General features: G+C 48.3%; 1 protein-coding gene across 1 annotated transcript in view; it reads right to left on the reverse strand.

Moving 5' to 3' along the window:
• Window positions 1-8,438: 8,438 nt before the first annotated feature.
• LOC103257387 (protein-arginine deiminase type-2) overlaps window positions 8,439-12,682 on the reverse strand; it is a 56,789-nt gene continuing 52,545 nt past the window's right edge. Inside the window, exons 18-19 of the mRNA XM_021710935.1 lie at window positions 10,241-10,369; window positions 8,439-9,534 (exon numbers count right to left, since the gene is read on the reverse strand). Coding sequence (XP_021566610.1) covers window positions 9,301-9,534; window positions 10,241-10,369 — 363 coding nt within the window. The 3' untranslated portion in view covers window positions 8,439-9,300. The remainder of the gene's footprint in view (window positions 9,535-10,240; window positions 10,370-12,682) is intronic.

Genomic DNA, 12,682 nt, shown 5'->3' on the forward strand with positions numbered 1-12,682 from the left:
GCGGTGGCCGGGAGTGGCCAGTGCACTCCAGTCTGGGCGACAGAGTGAGACTCCAACTCAAAAAAACAAACAAAAAAACAAACAAACAACTGTTTTTTCTATTAACGTAATGGCAATAAAGAAATATTTACTGCCAGCTTTCTAAAAGACAGGATTGATCATATGACAGCAGCTGCCCCCAACCTTCAGAGGGCTTCCGGTGCGCAAACCCAGGTATCTCCAGCATGACTGCATGCTGTGTGTTAGCCACTTGCAGGGGGGGGTCACCATTTTCCAGAAATGTCACACACTCGCACCCCTTCCTGTCTCTACTCAGTTTGGCAAAGGTGCTCTGCCAATCAGTCATCCCTACATTCGTTCAACCGTCCCTCATCCTAGCCCAAAGGAACACCAAGGCCACCCTTGGTCACCCTCCTAGCAGGAAAGATTTGTGTGTGTCTGTGTGTCTGTGTCTGTGTGTGTGCCGACTCTGTCATCCTGCCTCTGCTCTCCTGTCTGTCTCCCTGACTCAGCTGTCAGCTCCTTAAGGGATGAAGTCATGTCTCACGCCCAGGGCTTTGCAGGGAGAACAGACATCCTGGTTTGCTCAGCGTGGCTCCAGACTCAACTGTTGTCCTGGTGGAATTACTCACAGGGCTCCCTCAAGCTTTTGGACACATCCTGCTGTATATGAGAAATCGCAGGAGCACTCCCATTTTACATACAGTAGATGCTTAGCCACTGTTATTAGGACAAACGAATGAACGGGTGGGTGGACGAATATAATTTGCTTTTCGTGGTTTAGGGATGCCATCTTACTCTGACTGAAGATGAGAGAGAGCACTCACTGGGCTAAGCGGAGGTTGTTAAAGCTTGATTGCCTTCGAGGGGCTTGTAGGAATTCTATTATCTGCAGACACCTTGCTGGCAGGTAGAGGGATTTTCTTTATTATTATTTTTTTTGAGTTGGAGTCTCACTCTGTCACTCACACTGGAGTGCAGTGGCCACTCCCAGTCACCGCAGCCTCGACCTACTGGGCTCCAGCGATCCTTCCGCCTCAGTCTTCCAAGTAGCTGGCTACAGGCACGCGCTACCACGCCTGGCTAATTTTTGATTTATTGTAGAGATGAGGTCTCGTCAAGTTGCCCAGGTGGGTTTTGAACCCACGGGCTCAGGCAATCCACTCACCTCGGCCTCCCAAAGTGCTGGGATTACAGGCTGAGCCACCGAGCCCGGCCTCATATTCTCTTAACATTACCTACCTTGCCCTCTAATCAAGGACAGAACCGATTTCTCAGAGGTAACTATTGATAATTGTTTTACAAACTCTCCCCAGCTTTTTAAAATACGAATTAGCTTTTCTATTCCAAGTCTGTGCATAAGAAACAAGTTAACCTAATTAGCCCCCTTCATGACCTTCATGACACAGACCTCATCAACATGGCAACAGTCATGTGACTGACCTACCCATCTGCCTGCCGTCCATCACATGACATCAGTACCTGTGCTTACCTGCCTTTTGTGATGATGTGAAACAGACCACCACCCAATCACCTTAACGACCTGTCCCCATCCAAGAAAAGGTTTAAAAGCATTCAACCTCAAGCAGGCATTGGCCATTGCTTTGCTAAACTCTGGTCTGGTCATGTGACTGAGCGATGGTCACCATGTTTTCCTAAGCTTTGGTTCCCACCCTTACCTTGGGGAGGTGAATCTCTTTTCTCTCTCTCATTTACTTTCTAGATAAACTATACCTTCCAATCTAACTTTTGTGCAATTCTTTGTGTCTTTGGCTCCGCACTGGATCACACACACCCGCTGTCTAGTCTGACCTAACAATAGGTTAGAGAGCTGTTTCTTAGATGTGGTCAAAAGCAGGAACTCAATGGGTGGGCTCTGGAGTCAGGCCACCCAGGTGTGAATTCCTGTTCTGCTATTTACTGTTGTGTAAATTTTATTTACTAATTTATTTTTAAGAGATGGAGTCTCGGGTCTGTTGTCTGGACTGGAGGGCCGTGGCGCCATCATAGGTTCACTGCAGCCTTGAGCTCTTGGGCTCAAATAATCCTTCTGCCTCAGCTTCCGGAGTTGCTGGGACTACAGGCATGCATCACTACGCCCTGCTATTCTTTTGTGTTTTTTTTGTATAAAGTTTGTAGAAATGGGGTCTCATTATGTTGTCGAGGCTGGTCTGGAACTCCTTGCCTCAAGCGATCCTCCCGCCTTGGCCTCCCAAAGTTCTGGGATTACAGGCATGAGCCATCAAGCTCGGTTTTCCTGCTGTGTAAACTGGAATGAGTCACTTCTTCTCTCTGAGCCTCAGTCTCCTCTTCTATAAAGTGGGGATAATAACCTTACAGCTTTGTTTAGAGAATCCGATGTGGTGATGAATATAAAATATTAGGTTGAACCACACATAATCACCTCTATCTGACCATTTTGAGTTTCAAAATGCTGTTTCATGAAGTTCAATTTGGCAGATATGCAATCAGCATTTAAGAAATGGTTGGGCTGATTATTTTTCACAGTCCTAGAAAAGACAATACAGAAATTCCTATGGAAGCAACAAAGAGCCCAGATAGCTAAAGCAATCCTCGACAAAAGGAACAAAGCTGGAGGCATCACAATTCCAGACTTTAAACTTTATTACAAAGCTACAGTAACCAAGACTGCATTCTACTGGAACAGGAATAGCCACATAGACCAATGGAACAGACAGGGGAAAATGTTAATAGGCTGTTGGCAGAAAGATGAGCTGTCATACAAAACCTGATATATCTTTTAGTCAGCTAAGATGTTCGCTCTATCCTAAAGCAATAGCTTTTATTACAATTCTCTTAAAGAGGAAGGAAGGTAAGAAGTCATTCTTTAAGTTAGTGTGTGGCAGTTGTTTTCTAAATAATTCTTTCTACAAGTATAATTATGTAAAAAGAAGACATTTTTTGGTATAATATGAATGTTATTTTAAATATTATGAATAAAATGAAACTGTTTTTGAGAGATTTAGTTACTTTTATCATTTCTGATGTTTCGCATGAAGGCTGTTTCTTTTTTTCTTTTTTTTTTAAGGCTGTTTCTTGAAGATGTTTTCGTTAAAAGTGAAATATGGCCGGGCTCAGTGCCTCAGCCTTTAATCCCAGCACCTTGGGAGGCCAAGGCGAGTGGATTGTCTGAGTCTGCGGGTTCGATGTGGTGATGAATATATAATTAAGAAAAAGAAGACATATTTTTATTCACAACACGCATTATATTTCACTTTTTTTTTTTGAGTCGGAGTCTCACTCTGTCGCCCAGACTGGAGTACAGTGGCATGCTCCCGGCCACCGCAACCTCGACCTGTTGGGCTCAAGCAATCATTCTACTTCAGTCTTCCAAGTAGCTGGAACTACAGGTGCGCGCTACCACGCCTGGTTAATTTTTGATTTATTGTAGAGACAAGGTCTTGCCAAGTTTCCCGGGCTGGTTTTGAACCCGCAGACTCAGGCAATCCACTCCCCTTGGCCTCCCCAAGTGCTGGGATTACAGGCTGAGCCACCCAGCCCAGCCATATTTCACTTTTAACGAAAACATCTTCAAGAAACAGCCTTCATGTGAAACATCAGAAATGATAAAAGTAACTAAATCTCTCAAAAAACAGTTTCATTTTATTGATAATATTTAAAATAACATTCATATTATACCAAAAAATAATTGTGGGTAGAAGTGCAAATGAGTCAAAGCAGTCAAAGTTTTTATTCTTTTATATAAAGACGGTTTGAATTACCATAGGCCCCTGCCACTCCTGGATATAGCAGACACAGTTTCCATAATTTGAGAAAGAGCTAAAATTCATTAATAGAATCATACCAACTGTAAAAATGACTTGAAGTTCACCAGCATGAAAACATATGTAAGCAATATTAAGAATAACTACTAAAATATTTTAAAACTAATTTTAAAATGAAAAATACAATGAAACAAAAGATTAAAGAGCCAAAAATTAAAAAAAAAAAGGAAAAAGAAATTGTTGGGCTGATTTTTCTGCTTCCGTTGCCTAGCTGAACAGATGTTTCATTCTTTCATTCGAAATACATTTGCTGAGCGCTGACCACGTGCAGGAATTGCCATCGGGAGGAAAGCAAAGCATTTCTTTTAGAGGAAAGCAAAGCATTTCTATGTATTTCAACACTTTGGTAACATGGTAGCCCGTGAATGGGGCCTTGGCAAGCTAGCCAGAGATTGTTAGGGTTGCCTTGGGTCCAGTCAGGATTGGGAAAGTGGACCTTGGCTGGGGGAGGGGAAGGGGTTGAGGCAACAGTTGGCTTGGCCTGGCCCTGACGGTTAGCGTAGAGACTGCTTAGAGAAGACCTTTGCTTTCTCAAAGGTCAGGGCGGAAAAAGGGCTGGCCACAGGGACAGGTGAAAAGGCAGTCTTTCTCCCATCAGCCAGGGTGGAGTCAAGGCTGCAGAGCTGGGCGTCCTGCCTGGGGATGTCCTTTGTCTGGTCATCCGACTGAGATCCCTCATGCTGCCATTTGCTGTCACTTCCTATATTTAGGCACCAATCACTTTGCCCTCAGCCTCCTAGACCTGATGCCACTTGGGTGAGAATCCCGCATAAACTCCACTGCAGAGGCAGATTCATCCCAGGCTGCTTTCTGTTTCTGGGGAGAGACTCCGCCCCCTGCCACAGGCTTTTGACTCAGGTCTCATCTGGAATGAAGAAGTTGAGATAATAAGCACCTCTCCTCCCCTCCCTTGGGACTCCAGGTAAATACTGTATGTTAAAATGCAGATCAAGTTACATCTATGGGAACAGTGAGAGAAAGTGGGCAGAGGTGCAGGAGTTGTGTATTCCCCTTCTATGGGGCTGGTGGGAGTCCCCCCTTTTGTTTTTTTGGACAGAGTTGGAGTCTCACTCAGTTGCCCAGGTTGGAATGCAGTGGCATGATTACGATGCTCATGGCTCACGGCAGCCTTGACCTTCTAGGCTCAGGACATCCTTCCACCTCAGCCTCCCGAATAGCTGAGACTACAGGCACACACCACTATGCCCAGCTAATTTTTTGATTTTTTTTTGTAGAGACAAGATCTTGTTATGTTGCCCAGGCTGGTCTTGAATTCCTGGGCTCAAGCAACCTGCTTGCTTTAGCTTCCTGAAATGCGGGATTACAGGAGTGCACCACTGTGCCCAGCCAAATTCCCATCTTGACAGTGGGCAGAGGGGACATGGCTGAAGACACTACCCTTGCAGAGAGAGGCGGGCCTTGGTAACATGGTGGTGACCATGATACAGGCAAAAGGACTTCCTGGAGGGACAAGGATCTGCACACCAGGGCCAGCAAGGGCTCATATATATTTTACATTTCTCTTTTCAGTATTATAATAATAATGTTTCAGTAACTGTTGTGGTCAGACTAGCTGGACTCTGGAGATTTAAGGAACGTGTCTATTTCCACAATCGGTGCTCAACCTGGCAGAGAAGATTATAGAAAAACGCGTCCCAATATGGTAGCCACTTGTGACTTTTGAGCACTTAAAATGTGGCTAGTCTGAATAGAGATGTACTATAATTATAAAACACGTGTTAGTTTTCAAAGACTTACTGCCAAAAAATAAGAATGTCAGAAATGTAAAGTTATTGATTATATGTTGAAATGCTAATATGGATATATTAGACTAAATAAAATATATTATTAAAATTAATTTCAGATGTTTTTTACTTTGTAAATGTGGTTACACATTTGAATTTGAAACTACATATGTGATTTGCATGATGTTTCTACAGGAAAATGTTGTTCTAGATGTCTCAGGGTGACCTCAGCAACCCTGAGGTGGGTGAGTGGCCAAGATGTGAGAACACCACATCTTGGATAAATTTTTTTAGCACATCAGTGTCCCTTGGGGAGTCACAGAAATAAGTGGGTCAGGAAACCTACTAACGATTGATTGATCATGCTGTGGCTTGGCCTATATTAGCTGGGTATAAAAGGGAAGCATAATCTCAGAGGGCTGACCTCATGAGTTAAGTCTGGGAATAAGAGAACCAGTGATTTTCATTTTGCAGTGGCCCCTTAAAATAGTGATACCAAGGCATCAGTCCAGGAGCCCAAGATGGGACTGAAGAGTGAGAGGGGCCCTGGGTGAATCCCAAAGAGCTTGGAAGAGCTTCTAGACTCAGCAACCAGCCAGATGTCTCCATTTTAGGCTCTCAGGAATTTGTTCACAAAGACCCTGTTACTTCATGGCTATGTTGTATGGATTTTTATACCATGGTTCAAATCACAAACACCTACATGGAATGATTCCCTATTAAAAGAACCTATCACCTAGAGAAGTGAACACTGTTGATGCCCTGCCCAGACCCTTTTCTGGTTGTGGGAGCCCATTTATCAGCTCCTGTGAGTTTGTTCCTCATCACAGCTGTGATATTCTTTAGATGGTTGCCTGAAGTAGCCCTCCAGTGCCCCCTTGGCCAATCAGAGGGCCAAAGTCCCCAGAGCCACGGACTGACTGGTGCAGGTGCACCAAGACTCAGTCTCCAGATGGAACCACTCCGAGGTGCCATTTATGCTCCAGAGCTCTTCAGAGATAAGCCTGAGGCTGTACCTGAAATCACACCCTTGTTTGACTTCTTCCCCTTCCCTGTCCTGCTCCCCCCATGTCGTGGTTTTTCCTGGAGGCAGTTTAATAAATCATTTGTCCCTAAATGTTTATCTCAGGGTCTGCTTCTGGGCAACTCCACTGGAAAAAACATCATCAGACTTTATCGTGGGTATTGGTCATGACCTTGGGCTATGTCATACGCAAATACTGAGTGTGTGTGGGGGGTCCCAAACCCTCGAGATACCCTTGCTGAGAGCCCAGACCCTATTCCCAGAAAAGCAGGGGCTGCAGGACCAGGAGAGGGCCCAGGGTGGGGCCTGCCTCACTCCAGACCACGTCCACGAAGCAGCAAAAAACACCACGCCAACAGCCACACAATTCCCCTTGGACCGTTTATTTTATTGTTCTTTAGGGCTCTTCCCCAAACATCTTTCAATGTCCATCATGGCCTCTTTTCCAGAAAGTGGAAACTGTCTCTGCTTCTTCTTCTTCTTCCTCTTGCCGTCTCCACGACACCACCTGCCCTCTTACATAAAATATTTCAAAATAGAGATGGAAACAGGAACTTGGCTGAGGGTTGCAACACAGAAGCATGTTCTAGGCCTCCATTTATAGAACGCAGGGGTGGGGAAGAGTCCATGGGGAGGGACATCCACAAGGAGGGTTGTCACACTGGGTGGGCAAGTGAGATGGGAATGGGTGTCTGAGTCCTGGGGACTCCAGAAGCATCAGAAATGACTGACTTATCAATGGGGAGAACCTTAGAAAAATCTACAAAGACACACTGTCTCCACACGGGAGGTACTCACTTCTCCTTAATGTAGACTAGAAAAAAAAATGAAAGAAAGCCCTCAAACCCACAGTAACCAAACACACACGCATGACAAACTCTATGTCTCCAGATAAACACCCTCAAGTAGGCACTTGGTGTTCTTGGCCCTGGGACTGGAGAGAAGATTTGGAGTTTTGGCCTCCACAGGAGCTGCTGTCCCCAGAAGGAGGACAACAGCTTCTGAAGGCTCTGGGGACTCATCTGACAGGCAGTACTGCCCAGCTGGGTGGGAGGGGGACCTGTTCAAAGGAGACTCCCCCTTGTCCCATTTCACCAAGACAGTGACTTGCAGGAAGCATGGTGCCCTGTGCATTTCCAGAATGTGGCGGGCTGGCATCTCCAAAGACCACATCCCTGGAGGGAGACATACTGGCCATTTGGATGTGGGCTCTGCCTGTTGGGAACTGACCAGTCCCTGTAGGCAGGGATCAGGTCCAGACTGCTACTAGCCAATGTGTTCACAGAGCCCAACGCTGTGCCTGGCACTTAGTAGGCACACCACAAATGTTGGTTGAATGAAATAATCCAAAGTGAAAATCTCATTCCTCCAAGAATGTAAATGATATGATAGCCTTTTCATTCACTATAAATGAGTTCCTTTAAACCTTCAAAGTGGTTATAACTCACTTATTCTCCTGGCCCTAAAGAAACTTTTACCAAAAATTTTATTATTTTTTTCTTTTTTTGTGATGGGGTCTTGCTATGTTGCCCAGGCTGGTCTCGAACTCCTGGACTCAAGCGATCCTCCTGCTTCAGCCTCTCAAAGTGCTGAGATTACAGGTGTGCGTCACTGCACCTGGCCTAAAAGAACTTTTAAAAATTGTGATTGAGTCTTTTCAGTTGAAGGAGTTCAGGGAATGAATCTGGGTATGTCCACCTGAGAGGGTCTTTGGCAAATGCACTGGTGAATTTCAAAAGGATAATTGGAGCCTCTCTAAGGCCAGCAGCTGGCTCAGAACTGGTGGGCTGGGGTAGGTCAGGGTCCTTATGAGTGGGATCTGATGTCTGGGGGTGGGGGGCGCGTTGTTTATTATGCCCCGGGGAAGGTCTGAGTCTGGCTGGTGGTGAAGAAGTTCTTGTCTAGCTGCCTGGAGAGATGGCATCAGGAGTAGGCTGTTGAGGCTGGGGGGAGAGGGAGGGCAGGGACTGGCCAGAGCATCGAGGCCAGGCAAGAGATGATCAACATGGCTGACCTGGTGTCTTTACACACGGAACTCTCAGGCCCCAGGAGGCTGGTCTGGGGTGAAGCCCCCATGCATCTGGGGGAGCCTGTGCCCACGGGACAGATGGGTAAGAGGAGCAGCTGGCAGATGGAGAGACTGCTCTGATGAGCTGTTTCCAGGGAAGGCTCGAAGCCGTGTCGTTGGACCCTCAGGAGTGGGGAGGAGGGCTAGTGATGGTGTCCACACTGCAGAGAGGGAGCCGGGAGGGTGTGAGAGAGGCGGGTGAGGAATGACTTCTTGGGAGTGGCCATCGGAAACCCCGAGGGAGGAGGATTTGAAATGATGCTGGCAGTTCAAGTTATGTCTGGGCGCCTGGGGTCCCTTTCCACACGTTCTACCTTGAACTTCAGGGCACGGCGGCTGGAAGAGCCAGCGATCCCAGAACCCCCTTCCCTCCTCCCCTCATTCAGTGTTGGGCTCGAGACCGAAGGATTCTTTGGGGAAGGGCTTGGGGACGTGGCTTGTTGTGCTTTGTTTTGTTTCTCGTGCCAAGGCTATAGAGACACTGGCCCGGCTGTTTTCAGGAAGAACAAGGTCACTGGGGGGCGGCTTCAGTGGACCTGAGGCCCTTCCCAGGGAGGGGCAAGGCGCTTCCCGAAGGTCTCCCAGCGGGGCCGTCCAGTCCGTGTGAGGCAGGAGTCTGGGTGCACGAGGGGTCTGGAGAACTCGGGGAAGGAGTGGTCAGGGCACCATGTGCCACCACTTGAAGGCGAAGGGCTTCCGGCGCACGTTGGTGCCGCAGTGCACCTCCCCCAGGAACTTGTGGTAGGCGGAGATGTCGTCGATGAAGGTGCACTGGAGGCCCAGGGGCTCCAGCAGGCCACGCACGTGCAGCTCCAGACAGCACTCCTCCCCCACCTGGGGCCCGAACGGCTTGGGGATGCCCAGGTCCTTGTCCAGCACGATCATGTTCACCTGTGACGGGGTCGGTGGGGACAGCTCCTGGTGAGCGCCTGGTGCATGCCCAGCCCTGCTCTAAGCTCACCAAACTCTCACCACCACCCTATGAAGTTCTCCTTCTACAGAGGTAAGGAAACTGAGGCACAGGGAGGGCTAAGCAACCCATAAATGGCAGGGCTGAAGTGGAAAGCCAGGCAATCTGCTGTGTGTGCAAAAGCACAATGTGTGTGCAAAAGCAAGCGTGTGTATGCTCGTGTATGTACACATGCTATATATGAACACAGCAGTACGCACATGTGTGTATAAGCATGCAGACACGTGTGGGTATGTATGTGTAAGCATCTGTGTGTATGTATGTTTATGTGAGTGCTAATTGTGTGTGTGTGTGTGTTGTTCTAACTGCTTTCTATCTCACGGAAGACTTCCCTCTAGGAAATAAGGCTTCCTCCCATACAGAAAGGACTTTTTACCTCTCGCCAAGCACTTTCCTATCAGTTAAGGTAGAAGGTTCCCAGGTCCCCAGTGAGGCAGCCTGGACAAACACATCACCTCTAGGAGGAAATGGAGGCCCAGAGAGGGCAAGTCCCTGGAGTGAGGCTACACAGAGGCTCAGCCAGGGCTGGAAGATGGGCCTGCTGATTGGATGGCCTCAGCGAGGGATCCTTCTGAGTCTGGCCCCCCACCTGGCCCGGGGTGAGTGTCGGGGTGCAGAGGACCTCACCATGTTTGGGAAGAAGGCTCTGGCCTGGCGGTCCTCATCCATCTTGAACAGAGCAGGCAGGTCGATGATGTCCGGCTCTGCCAGCCCTAGCTCCCTCTTGAGGATGTCACGGTTCCAGTCCAGGCAGCGCTGCGTGGGAGGGACAGAGGAAGGGACTCAGGTGAGGGGACACACACCGGCCACCTCCCCCCCACCCACAGCATCTCGCCAGGGACCCCACACTCCAGAAAGACTTCTGGCACGCGGCGGGCACCTCCGCCATCTTTCTTGTCCCTTTGCCAGGGCACAGGAACCGCAGCCGCACAGTGACAAGGCAGAGGATGGTCACAGGAAGAACAGCAGCAGCGGTCACTTACTGAGCACTAGCTGAAGCTGAACCCTCTGCTCAGTGCTTCCTACACGCATCTCGGTGATGGGTGAGGATGACACTGACGATGATTTTGGTGATAATAAAAGCACATATGTACGCGTGCCTGGCACTGTTCTAAGCGTTCTACCCGGATTACTTATTTAAGCTTCCTCCCGTGACCCGTGGCAGCGATGCTGCTGTTACCCCCATTTAGAGACGAGGGAACCAATGACAGCCTTAGTGAGTTGCCCACCGTAATACTGTCAAAAGTGAGGGGCCGCAATTTGACCTCAGATCTGCCCGATGCCAGGAAACGATCACAGAGGGGATAGTCGTAAGATGGCCGACTTCCAAAGTACCAGGGAGGCAAACGCCTTGTGAACCTCAGTGGGCCTGTGTGGTCTCCCTGGCATCCACATCCCTCTCCCCCGCCTGCACCCGCTCTGCAGCACATTGTTGGGTTGGATGGGTCCTGCCCCACCTCCAGGTGAAAACTAAGCGCGGACGCTTGCCTCTACCCAGTGATTGGCTCAGGGAGGGGCAGTAACCCAGGGTGAAGCCAATCATCGTATGGAATTCTTGTGGCCACAGTGATTGGTTCAGGTTGGCCCGATCAGTGAAGTGAAAGCCCGTGATCAACTGTTAGAGGCATATAACACCTCTCTCGGTGGATGATGTGCTGGGGGCATGTGAGGCCTTGGATTATTGCAGCCATGCTCCTCCCACAGGGTACCTGCAGAGCCCAAGAAATGCAGAGAAATGGAATTGGAGCCCTGAATCCATGCCACTGATGGACTTTCCACTTATATGAACAAACCTTATCTCTTTCATTTAAACCAGTTTGAGTTGATTTCTGTTTTTATTTTATTTTATTTTAATTTTTTTTGAGTTGGAGTCTCACTCTGTCGCCCAGACTGGAGTGCAGTGGCCGCTCCCGGCCACCGCAGCCTCGACCTGCTGGGCTCCGGCGATCCTTCCGCCTCAGCCTTCCGAGTAGCTGGAATTACAGGCATGCGCCACCACGCCCGGCTGATTTTTTGATTTATTGTAGAGATGAGGTCTCTCTGCCCAGGCGGGTCTCGAACCCGCGGGCTCAGGCAATCCACTCACCTCAGTCTCCCAAAGGTGCGGGATTACAGGCTGAGCCACCGAGCCCGGCTAGATTTCTGTTTTTAAATAAAATAAAGTAAAATAAAATAAACTCTTGGAAACCCCTTCAGGTCTCTTCCCACTGTGGGAGTTTTTCTGTCCTCTCAATAAATTCTGCTTTCCAAAAAGAAAAGAAAGAAACTCTTAAAATAAGACCAGACATGGTGGCTTATACCTGTAATCTCAGCACTTTGGGAGGTCAAGGCAGGAAGATCTCCTGAGTCTAGAAGTTGAAAACCAGCCTGGGCAACATAGTGAGACCTTGTCTCTACAAAAAGTTTTAAAAACTTAGCCAGGTGTGGTGGTGTGCACCCGTAGTCCAAGTTGCTCAGGAGGCTGAGGCAGGAAGATCACATGAGCCCAGGAGTTGGAGGCTGTGGTGAGCCGTGATTGTGCCACTGCACTCCAGTTTGGGCAACAGAGTGAGACTCTGACACATATACACAAACCTCTTAAAAGATATTATTACAAATACATAGAGACTCCATTCATAAAAATATGAATGGTTTCTCCTTCTAGATGCAAGCTTTGCGACATAGGGACTCATTAGACAAGACTCATGCACAGACAAAAACTTTAGGGATCTGCGATCTAACATTGACCAAGGTTCGGGCATGTGTACATATAAGCATTTTTCTGGAGAGCACGTCTGTGGCTTTTGTCATCTTTTTTTTTTTGAGTTGTAGTCTCACGCTGTCACCCAGGTTGGAGTGCAGTGGCATATTCACAGTTACCACAGCCTCAACTTGCTGGGCTCAGGCGATCCTTCCACCTCAGTCTTCCAAGTAGATGAAACTAGCCGGGCTCGGTGGCTCAGCCGGTCATCCCGCGCCTTTGGGAGGCTGAGGTGAGGGGATTGCTGGAGCCCGCGGGTTCGAGACCCGCCTGGGCAACTTGCAAGACCTCATCTCTACAATAAATCAAAAATTAGCCGGGCGTGGTAG

Source organism: Carlito syrichta, unplaced genomic scaffold, assembly GCF_000164805.1.
Source record: "Carlito syrichta isolate Samal-C Ts95f unplaced genomic scaffold, Tarsius_syrichta-2.0.1 Scaffold301679, whole genome shotgun sequence".
Taxonomy (NCBI): Eukaryota; Metazoa; Chordata; class Mammalia; order Primates; family Tarsiidae; genus Carlito; species Carlito syrichta.